Source organism: Protopterus annectens, chromosome 14.part0 (assembly GCF_019279795.1).
Source record: "Protopterus annectens isolate FY-2018-M chromosome 14.part0, PAN1.0, whole genome shotgun sequence".
Taxonomy (NCBI): Eukaryota; Metazoa; Chordata; order Ceratodontiformes; family Protopteridae; genus Protopterus; species Protopterus annectens.
This window is the reverse complement of record NC_056748.1, coordinates 475,798,344-475,811,471: the sequence shown is the minus strand read 5'-3', so window position 1 is coordinate 475,811,471 and position 13,128 is coordinate 475,798,344. Positions and strand designations below refer to the sequence as shown.

General features: G+C 41.6%; 1 protein-coding gene across 1 annotated transcript in view; it reads left to right on the top strand.

Moving 5' to 3' along the window:
• Positions 1-12,862, top strand: part of UBTD1 (ubiquitin domain containing 1) — a 316,305-nt gene extending 303,443 nt beyond the window's left edge. Inside the window, exon 3 of the mRNA XM_044056231.1 lies at positions 10,704-12,862. Coding sequence (XP_043912166.1) covers positions 10,704-11,086 — 383 coding nt within the window. The 3' untranslated portion in view covers positions 11,087-12,862. The remainder of the gene's footprint in view (positions 1-10,703) is intronic.
• The last annotated feature ends 266 nt before the right edge of the window (positions 12,863-13,128 follow it).

Here is a 13,128-nt window from a genome sequence, read left to right as displayed (position 1 = left end):
TTTTAGAGGCTGCTACTTGGAGCTCCGTGCATACATTTGCCAAGCATTATAATCTGCCTTTATACTCCAGATCCCGAGCAGGTTTTGCCACTGCTGTTTTGCAAGGGATCTTAACTACACCATAAACTCTTAGTGCCTCCTCCCTCAGTTTGGCTATGGTATTCTACCCATTTGTAAGGACTGCAGATGCATCCTTGAAGGACATAGTACAGTTTTGTACCTACCATAAATGTAGATGTCCGAGAGGTATGCATCTGCAGTCAATTACACCCTCCTTCCCTCTGTGGTACTCCTAGGGTATTTGCCCATCTTGTAGCTAGCTGGGGGAATCTATTATGGTGTATTTGTTTGTATATATGTATATACATGTTTATTTCTATTTGCTCTCTATTGTTTGGAAACATTTGCATTTATCCAAATTTAGCCTTCCTAGAGGGCACCTGGCATCTGGGGCAAGAAACACTGAGGAAAATGGCGTCGGCTGATGCCTTTATACCCGATGAACTGCAGCTATGACGTCGGGTGAAGTGCGACATCAGCCGAGGCCAGACCCAGACTTTGGAATCCGGCCCACCGAAGGGCTGCCTGAGGCCAGGACAACCCATTTGTAAGGACTGCAGATGCATACCTCTCGGACATCTACATTTATGGTAGGTACAAAACTGTACTTTTTTATTTTTAACCTTGAAGCACCCCTCAGTTAGAACACTAAATGCTGAGGTGTACAATCTGAGGGTGGTAAAACCATTGTGGGATTCCAGATGTGCTAGCAAACCTTCATAACTCACAGTGTCAGTTGCCTCTTAGAGATCAAAGAAGACCCAAATAAAACCAATGATTCCTCAGCACTAGAAAGTCATTAGCTACTTGTAGGTGTTAGCAGTCTCTTACAAGACTGCTTCTGAAACTGAATTGCTAGAACTGTAAAGGAAGTCATAGCACTAGTTGTCCAGGCTATGCAGATATAGAGATGGTTCTCAAGGAAATGTAGCAAACAAAGGAAACACACCCAGTCTTAGAGGAATATTCACTTTAAAGAAAACGATAGGCTGAGAACATCAAGGCATGATAGAGTAAGCCGGGTTGAATCAGGGTTCTCTGTGTTTGTTGCTTGATGCAGTCTCAGAGTTGTGCACAAGAGCTTTAAATAGTTGATATTGTGAAATGTAGCCCATTGCCTTGTAGGATGCATGTGTGCCATAGCATTGCAGTTCCCACAAATGACATGTGCAGTTTAAGTTGGTTCATATGGAATATGAAGACTGGAGCAGTTGCATCACATTCTAAGGTTGAAAACAGTTTTGCATTCACCAGCAGACTGAACTCCAAAGTCTAATAATAAGTAGAATAAAAGCTGTCTTGTGGCTGAGGTACTAGGAGCTAGCACTCCCCTTCAAATGACATCTCCATGGAGATCCATTCTAAACTTGTTTTCATGATTTAGAAGTGAGCATATGACAAACTGCAAGGCCTGTGCATGATCTAGAATAGAGTGGTTGTTTGTTTTAAGTGCTGCACATCTGTTATGGGACAAGAATTTTGCCTGTGTAAGATTTCCATCTAGTATATGGTGATCCAGCCTAAGTTGTCTTCATGTGGACCCATACATCACCAGCAATGTTCTAACCATTTCTTGTTGTTTCACACCTCTCCACTAGCCATGTTTTCTTCTTCTATTCTTTTTGCATATACATGTACTGGTTTGTCTTCATAGGATGATAGGGAACACAGGGTAGATTTGCAGTAGCTATTAATTTTGGGCCTTACATGGACCTGCTTCTGTGCCCCCTACTTTGCAGTGAAGGTGCATGTACTCCAGGCAGTATTGCTTCTCCCAGTTGTCTAATGCACAAACATGATACCTGCTGGATTACTACTGCCAAGTGATGCCCATATTGCAAATGGCAAGCCATCACACTCCCTCCCAGGTGAGAGAGGTTGCAGTTTTGCTACCCGTACAGCACCCCAGCCAACCTCTTTAGTGCTTGGGCTTGTTGCTTTAATCCAGCTTACCTAAATAAGTCAGAGCTCCATTTGTCTGTGTACTACAGAGCTGGTAGCAACAGTCAAAACTTTGTGCAGTATTTCTGTGGAAGTTTGGAAATTGGAGGGAAGAAAGTGATGAGTTAAAAGGTTTTGTTTAACAGTATTTTAAAAGGAGGGGAAGCGCCAACATTTTGGAAGAGTGCTGTGGTGGCTGTAGTACCTAAAGACAGTAAGGACCCGTCAGACCCAGCTTCATATAAACCCATAGCAATTTTAATCCATGATTATAAAGTGTATGTCTATGCTAGCTAAAAGAATCGCAAAGATGTTGCCAAAATTGATAGATATGGATTGATGTGGTTTTTGGAGGGGATGCAAGCATTTGACAACGTTAATAGAACAATGATGATCCAGAGGAAAGCAGGATCTAAGAAAATACCGCTGTTTTGATGGGTCTTGATGCAGAGAGACCATTTGACTGAGAACTCTGGGATTTTATGAGTAGGGCAATGGAAGCATTTATATTCCCTGATGGAATAATAAAGTTAGTTAGGAGGATATATGAAGGATCTGTGGCAAGATTCAAAGTGGGAGGGTTCCTCACTAATAAGTTGTTGGAACAGAAGAACCAGACAGGGGTGTCCTCTTTACCCCCCTTTTTTTTTTTTTTTTTACTTTATATTTACAACCATTGACAAAGAAAATAAGGGATACAGAAAGTCAAGGATTTAACTGGTATGGTAATCATTAAGAGTAGACTGTATTTACAGATATTATTTTGTGCCTGATAAATCCAGAAGAGGACATCTCAGTGTTGTTGAATATTTTGAGTCCGTTTCATGTTGTTTTGGGATATGCAATTAATGAAGATAAAACAAAAGTTATAGCTGTAAATAATATACCCATGTATGAACTGGTTCAGCAATGCCCATATTTATTGGGACACAACAAGATGAAGTATTTAGAAGTATGCATTAATGGGTTTCTGTTATGGCAGTTAAGGATGCATGGGAAAAGGCAAAATAAAAGCTAATACAAAAACTGAGAAACATGAAGCTGTTTTGTATGGATATTAAGATACAAGCATGAAAATGTATTTTAGTCCTTTTAGTTTTATGTACAGGTCAGGCATATTTTTACAAACTAGAGAAGAAGTTGTGGACAGTAATAGAGTTGAAGGAATTTATTTGGGAGGGGGAATAGGGCAAGAGTCTAATGGGATACATTGATCCCTTCAATAGAACAAGCTGGTTTAGGATTATCTGATTTAAAGGATATTTTAGAGCTACACAGTTAAGGTTGATATACGCAACACAAGCAGAAAGTTATAATTCAAAGTGGAAAGGGATGATGGTGAAGTGGGGTGGGGAGAGTCGAGAAATAGAGCGATTGGGATTTTGGATGCAGATCCTTATGGAGGAGAATAATATCCATGCAAAATATTATATTCATAAAGTAGCAGAAAGTATTCCAAGTACTAAGCCAACATAAGAATGGAGAAATTAGATTTTTGTCAATGGGCGTGACTGCAAGTAGAGGTACAGAAAATAGGCAATAGGCGACTGGAATTTACTGGAGAAAATTGGTTAAGGAACCAAGGTATTAAAAGCAAATAACTAGAGGGAAAGGCAATAGAATGGGATGAGGCCATGAAGACATTTGGACTACATGATAGAGGGTGCCTTCTGTTCCAGGAATTGATGTCAGAGTATAGGCAAAGAGAAAGGGATAAGGAATGCTAAGCAAAAGACTCGCCTGGTAGAACTTTTATATGAATCTAGAATAGAAGTTGCTGTTCTATATCCTACTAATTATCCCCTTTTTAGGTTATTGCATGATAAGAATCCATCATTTGCATGATAACTAGAAGAATCCATCAGAGGAGGTTAGAAAAGATTGGGAGGGGAGATTGGATAAACAGTTTACAAAGGAACAGTAGGCGGGAGGACATTAGTGGCTCTCAAGTATGCATCCAAGTCCACAAGGTTTAGGATTTTTGTTTGGAGCTGTTTGCACAGGTAGTTTTGTATCCTAAGTGCACTTCAAATAATTTTCCTCTGGTAGATTGCAAATGTGGGAGGTGTGATAGGGAAGAAAGAACATATATTTTGGCAGTGTAATTAGTTGACAGATTTTAAAAAATTTCTTACAGAGTACTTTGTCAGAAATATTAGATGAGTAAATGGGTGTAACTAAAGAAATGATTGCTTTGAGCTGGGCCACAGGATCTGAATTTACTAGACAAAATAAGGCCGTGTTTAGTTTAATTCTGGTGGCTGCCAAAAAAAAGTTACTGGAAAACTGAAGTCAAAGGCTAAACCAACTGTATTTGAAGTATTAAATATTGTTACAGAGAGAAAAGAACTGGAAGTTGTATCCTTAGAAAAGGGAAGGGGCAAATTGCCTATAAATGTAAATTGTGTAAACAATACATACAGAATAATGCTCAGGACTAGGAGAGAGGTTTAAGGGAAGACAGAAATTGATCAATTTATTTGTTGTTGGACATCTGATGATAGTTATGAAAAAGAAGAGGCAATGTATAATGTAAATAACTGGAAACATGTTAATGTGGATGTCCTTCAAGGATGCAACTGCAGTCATAACATATGGGTTGTCCTGCCTCAGGCAGCCCTCGGTCGGCCAGATTCCAAAGTCTGGGTCCGACGTCGGCTAATGTCGCATTTCTCTCCGACGTCAGAGCGGCTGGAGTACATAAGCATCAGCCGACGCCATCTTCTTCAGTCTTTCTTGCCGCGGTGCAAGCAGAAGCAGTTCGCAAGTGCCGGTCGGTCAGCTCCTGTATTCTTCGAAACCGAAGTCATCAAAAAAGCTAAGTACCCCGTTGGGGACCTTTTCTTGCCTCAGCCGATGTCAGAATTTACTGAAAAAGTAAATAATTGTTTGTCTTGTGGTAAACAAATACCTCATAAGGATTTCCACTCTTACTGCCTCCCTTGCCTTGGCCCAGACCACGACGTCTCGGTCTGTGCCGCCTGTGCTCGCTTCAACAAGCGCACTCTCAGGCGCCGGGCGGAGTTCGCTGAAGACTTTTTTGGCGAAAAATTTGGTTATACAATGCCGTCGGAACAACCGACAACGCAGACTCCTAAGAAACGGAAAGACCGGGACCGACATTCTCGGCCCACATCTTCAACGCCAAAACCAACCGCGAGTGCTCCGGTTCTCTCTGAGGCGGTTATTCCACCGCTCCGAACCGAAGACACCACATTACAGATAACTCCGATACCGGAGGCCACTCCCACACCAGTTATTGACTTTCCCCTGGATACTGAAACTGAGGAAATGCCCGAGACCATTGCTGTTGATAAGGTCACTTCTGCACGTGGAGCTGCTAGGCCTCCCATGTCCATGTCTATCAAGGCCTACACACGTGCTAAGGCAGCCAGCAAGTCCAAGCACCTTACTGCTAAAACCTTACCTCAGCCTACTCCTGAAACTCAAATCATGGCTATGGCCGCTGATTTAATTTCCATGATCAGAGGTTCCCAGGCCCATCCTGAGAGAGGATCCCAGCCTCCTCCTGATAAGAGGCCCAGGGTTGAACCCTCTGACCCTCTTCCTTCAGATGAAGATTCTGAGGACTCTGTTCACTCCGAAAGCCAGGAAGAGCCCTTCCAGACCTACGAGGATTCAGATGCAGAGAACTCCATCCCCTTGGCCTCTCCTCCTGAGGATATTTCTTTTGGGGAAGTTCTGCATTCCATGAGGGAACATTTTAAGTGGCAAGGCCAGGAATATTCTGATTCCAGAAAGCGCCTTCGAACCTTCCTTAAAAAGCCCCAACACAGACCCTTAGCTATACCTCCTGTGCTTGATGTTTTGGATGATTTATACTCTGACTCCAGTGTTATCCCTGATACTCTTCCTCCTGCTCCTGTCAAGCCTGACAGATACTATAGGGTCCCAGAAACCCATTCTCATTTGTTTAGGGCCCATGCTGTTGATTTAGAAACAATTTCTCAGGGGCCTAAAGGGGTTTCAGCTACCACCTCCAAAAATCCTTTGCCTTCCGACAGGGAAGCAAGGTCCTTAGAGAGATGGGGGAAGAAGGTTTACACCTCCACTACTTTATCTATGAGAGCTCTCAATTGTCTCTTTCATATGTTTCAATATCAGGATTTCCTGTTAGATGATTTACAGAAAACTTTGGCCTCTCTTGAACCTTTAGATAGGAAGTCTTTGCAGGAGGCTGTGCACAATTCTCAGCAAGTTAGCAATCACTTTGTACAGTGTGGATATGATGCATTGGAAGCTTCATGTAGGGCAGCTATGACTGGGACGGTCATTTGTAGACATGCATGGTTAAAAGAACAACCTTTGCCAGATCATGTTAAGGCAAAACTTCTTGATGCACCTTTGGAAAAGAACAAGCTTTTTGGTGCTAATGCTAAAGATGTGTTAAAGTCCATTGAGGAAAAAGCCAAGTCAGTTCAGACAGTCAAAGATTTCCTCCAGGTTCAGCCACCCAGATTCAGCAGGAATTGGCCTTCTAAAAACTGGTCCTTTCCTAATCCTGAAAGATTTCAAAGGGGCAAAAACAGGCGTGCCCGAGGAAGAGGACAATACAGAGGATCCTACAGGGGACGACAATGGCAGCCAGCAAACCAAAGAAGTGACACAGGGGTTTCTCCTGCCCCACAGGGACAATCTCAATGACTTTCCTCTAGTTCCGCTGACCAAGGAGCAAGCAGAAGCTCCCTTGGGCGGAAAATTATCTCTGTTTTCAAACAATTGGCACAAACTGACAAAGGACAAATGGATTTTGGACATTATAGACCATGGTTACAGGTTCCATTTTCATACCTTGCCAAGAAAACAAGGCATGCCAAACCTTCCACAACATCAGAGGGCAGAGGCTATCAAGCAAATCTCTCTGCTTGCTCAGATCAATGCAATAGAAAAAGTTCCAGAACAAGGTCAGGGGTTTTACTCAAGACTGTTCCTTGTTCCAAGAAAAGAAACTCAGTGGAGACCAATACTGGACTTGTCCGCTTTAAACACTTTTATCATAGTACCAAAGTTCAAAATGCTGACTCTACAGCAACTCCTTCCCATGCTGGGCAAGGGTTCTTGGCTGATTACTCTGGACCTCAAGGAGGCATACCTGCATGTCCCTATCAGACACAGCTGCAGAAGATACCTCAGATTTCTTGCAGGGCCAGAGCATTATCAATTCTCAGCATTGCCATTTGGCTTATCTACTGCGCCCAGAGTATTCACGAAATGCCTGGCTTCAGTAATTGCTCATTGCAGGCTCCAGGGGATTCAAATTTACCCGTACCTGGACGACTGCCTTGTACAAGCGGACGACAAACTAATTTTGACAAAAAACTTAAATTATGTCATACAGTTGCTACAGGCTCTGGGAAACACAGTCAACTTTCAAAAGTCAAGACTTCAGCCATCCCAGCAAATAACCTTCTTAGGAGCCAAACTAGACACAGCCTCTCAAATGGCTTACCTGACAGAAGACAAGCAAAAGAAGTTAACTCATTACTTCAAAAGTTTAGCAAAGCTCACCCAGATGACTGCAGGGCGATTCCTACAGGCCCTGGGTTACATGGCATCCTGCATTCTCCTGGTTCCACTAGCAAGACTACACATGAGAAAGCTTCAATGGTACCTAAAAAGCTTATGGTCTCAACACAGCAACAACCTAGAGGCAACCATTCCGCTCATTCCATGTCTTCAAAAGGAATTTCTATGGTGGGCCTCAGCAAGCCAGTCAAACAAAGGTATGTCATTCAAAAAACCTCAGATAACTCAGACCATGACCACAGACGCCTCAGACCTTGGATGGGGTCGCACATGGAGGGAAGATGTATTCAAGGACAATGGTCTCCAAAGGAAACACATCTGCATATCAACCAAAAAGAAATGCTAGCAGTAATGCATGCCATAGAGGCCTTTGGACAACAACTTCAACAAGGCCACCTGCTAATACGGACAGACAACACCACTGTGATGTGGTACATAAACAAGCAGGGGGGGAACTCATTCTTACCCCCTTTGCAGATTGACAATGAATCTTTGGGAAAAATCACTGAGCCTAAACATACAGTTACAATCCCAGTTTGTTCCAGGCAAAGAGAATGTTCTGGCGGACAGTCTAACCAGGAATTTCCTAGATCCCCACGAATGGAGGTTACATCCAGAAATCTTTACACGATTCATCTCGACATGGGGCAGGCCAGAAGTAGACCTATTTGCCTCCCACCTCAATCATCACCTACAAAAGTTCTGTTCAAGGACATATCATCCACAAGCATGGAAGATAGATGCTCTCTCATTCAACTGGAGATCTCTAAAAATCTATGCATTTCCACCTCTGCCACTGATGACCACAGTAAAGATCAAAGCAGAGCAACCCAAGGGGATCCTAATAGCTCCAGACTGGCCAAGACAACACTGGTACCCACTACTACGGAGCATGTGTCACAACAAAAAGTGGGCCCTTCCCCAATGGCCCCAACATCTGACTCAACACAACTTCAGGACAGTTCATCCCAACATCCAGACGCTACAGCTAACAGCTTGGGAGATCCCATAAATAACCTCAATCTACCTCTCTCCAAGGAAGTTAAGCAGATAGTAACAAAAGCCCGCAGACCATCCACCAGAAAGGTTTATTCAGCCAAATGGAAGAGATTCAGCATTTGGAATACCAGCAAAGGTCATGATGCATCACTTTTGAGCATTCCACTCATCCTGGAATATTTGGCAGATATGCTACATAATGGACTCTCATTCTCTTCCATAAAAATACATGCTTCAGCTATCTCAGCTAGATACAACACTGATCCTCCTGTGTTTTCACATCCCTTGTTAAGGCAATTTCTTAGAGGAATCAAGAATATAAAGCCCCCAAGAAAGGCACCAGTACCAGCTTGGGACCTCAACTTTGTCCTAGAAAAATTGACTCTACCTCCCTTTGAGCCAGCAGCTTCTGTGGACTTACAATTTCTTTCCTGGAAGACAGCTTTCCTGTTGGCCATTACCTCAGCAAGAAGGGTTTTGGAATTACAGGCCCTAATGGCAATACCACCGTTCATAACCTTTCACAGAGACAGAGTCTCCTTACGAACCAACCCTACCTTTCTGCCAAAAGTGGTATCTAGGGTTTCTTTAAATCAAGCAATTCATCTGCCTACTTTCTTTTCCAATCCTGAGAACAAAGGGGAGAGACTGTTGCATACCTTGGACATTCACAGACAACTTCGCTACTACCTGGACAGAACCAAGACCAGTAGGAAGTCTGATCAGCTTTTTGTAGCTTACGCCCCTGGAGTACAAGGAAAAGCAATTTCCAAACAGACAATTTCAAAATGGATTGGACGTTGCATCAGATTCTGTTATTCCTTCCATGGAAAGAGTGTGCCAGCCAATGTCAGACCACACTCCACCAGAGCTACAGCCACCTCTACAGCATTCTTGAGAGGGGTGCCTACAAAGGACATTCTAGAAGCTGCTACATGGAGCTCCGTGCATACATTTTCCAAACACTACAACCTCCTTTATATTCCAGATCCAGAGCAGGCTTTGCTTCAGCAGTCCTGCAGGGATTGATAGCCACACCATCACTTTCTTAGAGCATTCCTCCTCCCCCAGCTAAGCTATGGTATTCAACCCATATGTTATGACTGCAGTTGCATTCTTGAAGGACATAGTACAGTTTTGTACCTACCATAAATGTAGATGTCCGATAGATATGCAACTGCAGTCGGGTTTTCCCTCCCTCCTTCCCCTCTATGCCTTGGGTCCACTCCTCTCCCTGTTATTCTTAGCTGGGGATATCTGTTATGGTGTATCTGTTTATTGCTTATTTATTTGTCTGGAAATCTGTTTTTATCTTCCAATTTGATTACAGCCTTCCTTGGAGGGCACCTGGCATCTGGGGCAAGAAACACTGAAGAAGATGGCGTCGGCTGATGCTTATGTACTCCAGCCGCTCTGACGTCGGAGAGAAATGCGACATCAGCCGACGTCGGACCCAGACTTTGGAATCCGGCCGACCGAGGGCTGCCTGAGGCAGGACAACCCATATGTTATGACTGCAGTTGCATATCTATCGGACATCTACATTTATGGTAGGTACAAAACTGTACTTTTGTTCTCTTATATATTAATGTGTGTTTGCATGTCTTAAGAGGTGATTAATAGAGGTGTTAATAAAGAAATACCTTCAACCAGCAGAAAAAAAGAGAGTGTATGGGTAATGGCATTGTTCAGTCAGCTGACAAATATTCATTAGGTAGTGGCTTTTCTTACTGCAGTATTTGTGAATGCATGCAACATCTGTTTTACTGGATGTGTTTGGCTGATGAGGACTTTCAAAAGAAAAATGCTTTAACAGTTTTATGAGATAAGATTTAATTTCGTCTTAGGGTAGTGAAATGAGAAAACTGAACAAATAATATATTGACTTTTTGGGTATGGAGGACTACCTTGCATTTGCTTCTCAGTAAGGACTGAAAAAAAAAAGTAGTAGTAAGAAAGTGAAAACAGGAAAATGCTGTATATTGATCTGAGTGAATGCCAAAAAATGTGTGGAAGAGAACATTTTATTTAAACAGCATTTACAGTTCTCATTAATGTGTACATGATCTGAAAACATGACTTATTCAAAGGCTTTGCATTTTTTTAAAGGATGCGTTTCTAATTTAAGTATATGTATATTTATCACATTTTTCTAGGTTCATTAACAGAATGCTATGATGAATTGGGGAACCGTTACCAGCTGCCGGTCTACTGTCTTGCACCTCCGGTAAACCTTATTACAGAGAATTGTGATGATGATGGTACAGATGCTCCAGAACTTCCTTCGAATGTTAAACGGGAATTTCAGCTCAAAGTGCGTCTCTCCACTGGAAAGGACGTGAAGCTGACTGTAAGCATGGCTGATACCATTGGCCAGCTAAAGAAACAGCTTTTTGCTGAAGAAGGACTTGAACCAGCTTGGCAGCGCTGGTTCTTTTCTGGGAAGCTACTCACTGACAAAATAAGATTACAGGAAACAAAAATCCAGAAAGATTTTGTGATTCAGGTGATCATAAATCAACCATCATCCCCCAGCTAAGACTTTCAGATGATATAGAATATTGCACAACTATGCATCATTTGAGATTTTGTAACCTTTCATCTCAAGGAAGATCCTAAGTGCAGAGTACTGCAAATAATGTCCTTTAAACTTTTCTGTTGACTCTCATGTTGTATTCAGTGCCTTTCTCCTTTCGGTGATGCAAATTAATTTATACAAGTAGTGCAGATCTAGTTAATGATAGACTAGGTGATGTCTGACAATTCATTGCTGACTTAGTTTTCAGTGGCTCTCTAGTTCCTGCAGATTAAAGGGATCTTGCCTTTGTATGAAGACAGTGACTTTGGTTCAAGCTCAAGGATGTGTGCTAGAGAGCTTTGTCAATCTTGCATTAATTTCCCACAATAAGATGTTTGCGAGACTTGACTTGCATTAATCAATCACTTTATTATAAATTCCTTTCAATGAAAAGGTAGTGATTGACTCTCTTGGGGGGGGCTTTATGTTGGGCTCCATATTTATTTGCTGAAATGGTTTCATTGTCTTTCATATACCATCTTAGAGCAAACTGTGCTTGGAAAAACGTGTAACGTCTGAGGAGTTTAAAAAAAAAAAAAACTGGAACAAAACCTAGAGCTCCTGGGTTTGCTAAGCGGCCACCATACTTAAGTAATTAGCTACAAGTAATCCATGCATCCTAGATATGTGTGTAGGACTTGTCTTGTTGTGCACCTCTTTTTGTCTCTTTCATCCAGGTTGCTACTTTTCATGGATGCTGTGGTAAGTTTTACACATTTGTCCATGCATCCTGATTGGATATTATTTCCTTTAAATCAGCTAAACATACATTTCTAAATGTTTATAGCCGTCATTTGTGGTCCCCCCAAACCCGCCCAAATTCAAGTAAAACTTGGTTTCTTTGTTGGGTTCATTTGGAAAGTGATGGTTATGCCCTTTCCAAACAGAATTTTCCTTCAGGGCCCTGATTACCAGTAAATTGGAGCTGCGGCTTATTGTCTACCATCCTGTTCTTTTGTTTATGCTAATAATGTTCAGCCCAACATGTTTGACGGTATGTACTAATATTGTGTAGTTATCTCCAGTACACACTTGTTATGCTGCTATGCATCTTGACCTCTTTTAAAGCTGGATGACAACTGCTAGAATTGGTAGTAAATTCTTTGGATTAACTGGACAATGGTAAGAGTGAACTCATCTATACTACTTGAGTCCTTGTCCTACAGAGGTCCTATGTGATGTCTTTTTGTCCCATACAAGAATATGCGCAAGTCCTACAGTGTCCTCTGGCAGTACAGTAAAATGCATATAAGATTATATAGCAATAAATACGTTTGCAGCGACTATTTGGAAAATCAGCCATTTGCCCTGAGAGGAAAACAAACTTGATTGTAATCGATAGGCATTTATTTGCACTGTTTTTGCTGATGTTTTTGCACTGTTTCGTGACTTTATCTTTGAATTTCAGTCAAGGTAGTGTTTTTTTTTTCTTTTTTTTTTTTTTTAGATCAGACTATGATTTTTCCTACACTGCTTTTTTACTGTCTTTTTGAGACAGTGCATTGGGCTGCAAAGAATAGGGGGAGGTATTAGGTTTTATGGAGGTGGCTGGTTCCCATCCTCCATCTCTGCTAAACGTATCCCATATGCATTTTATTTTCAGAAAAGAAATTGTTAAAACTTCATTTGCTTTATACTATTAAGACAATCAAGAAATTTATGTTATAGCCATTACAGTGTAATTACTGTGTAAAAAGAGCAAGCAGTTTCTTGTAGTGGAAAATATTTTAAATCTGCTGACTGTGTCTTGTGATTTTATTTGTTGTGAAATGGTATCCATCTGAATTCCTTCACATGATTTCTTATTTTTAAGAGATTTTGAACTACATTTTACAATGTGTTTTATTAAGGCTTCTTGTGTTCACCAGTGTGGAGAATTTGTAAACAAGATCAGTAGGCTTTTTTGTGTAAGATTTGAGCCCATATGTTAATGCCATTTTCGGTAGCTTAATTGTAATCTTAACTTTTCAGTTATGACACTAGTAAGTTGAGTGTTAAGTTTC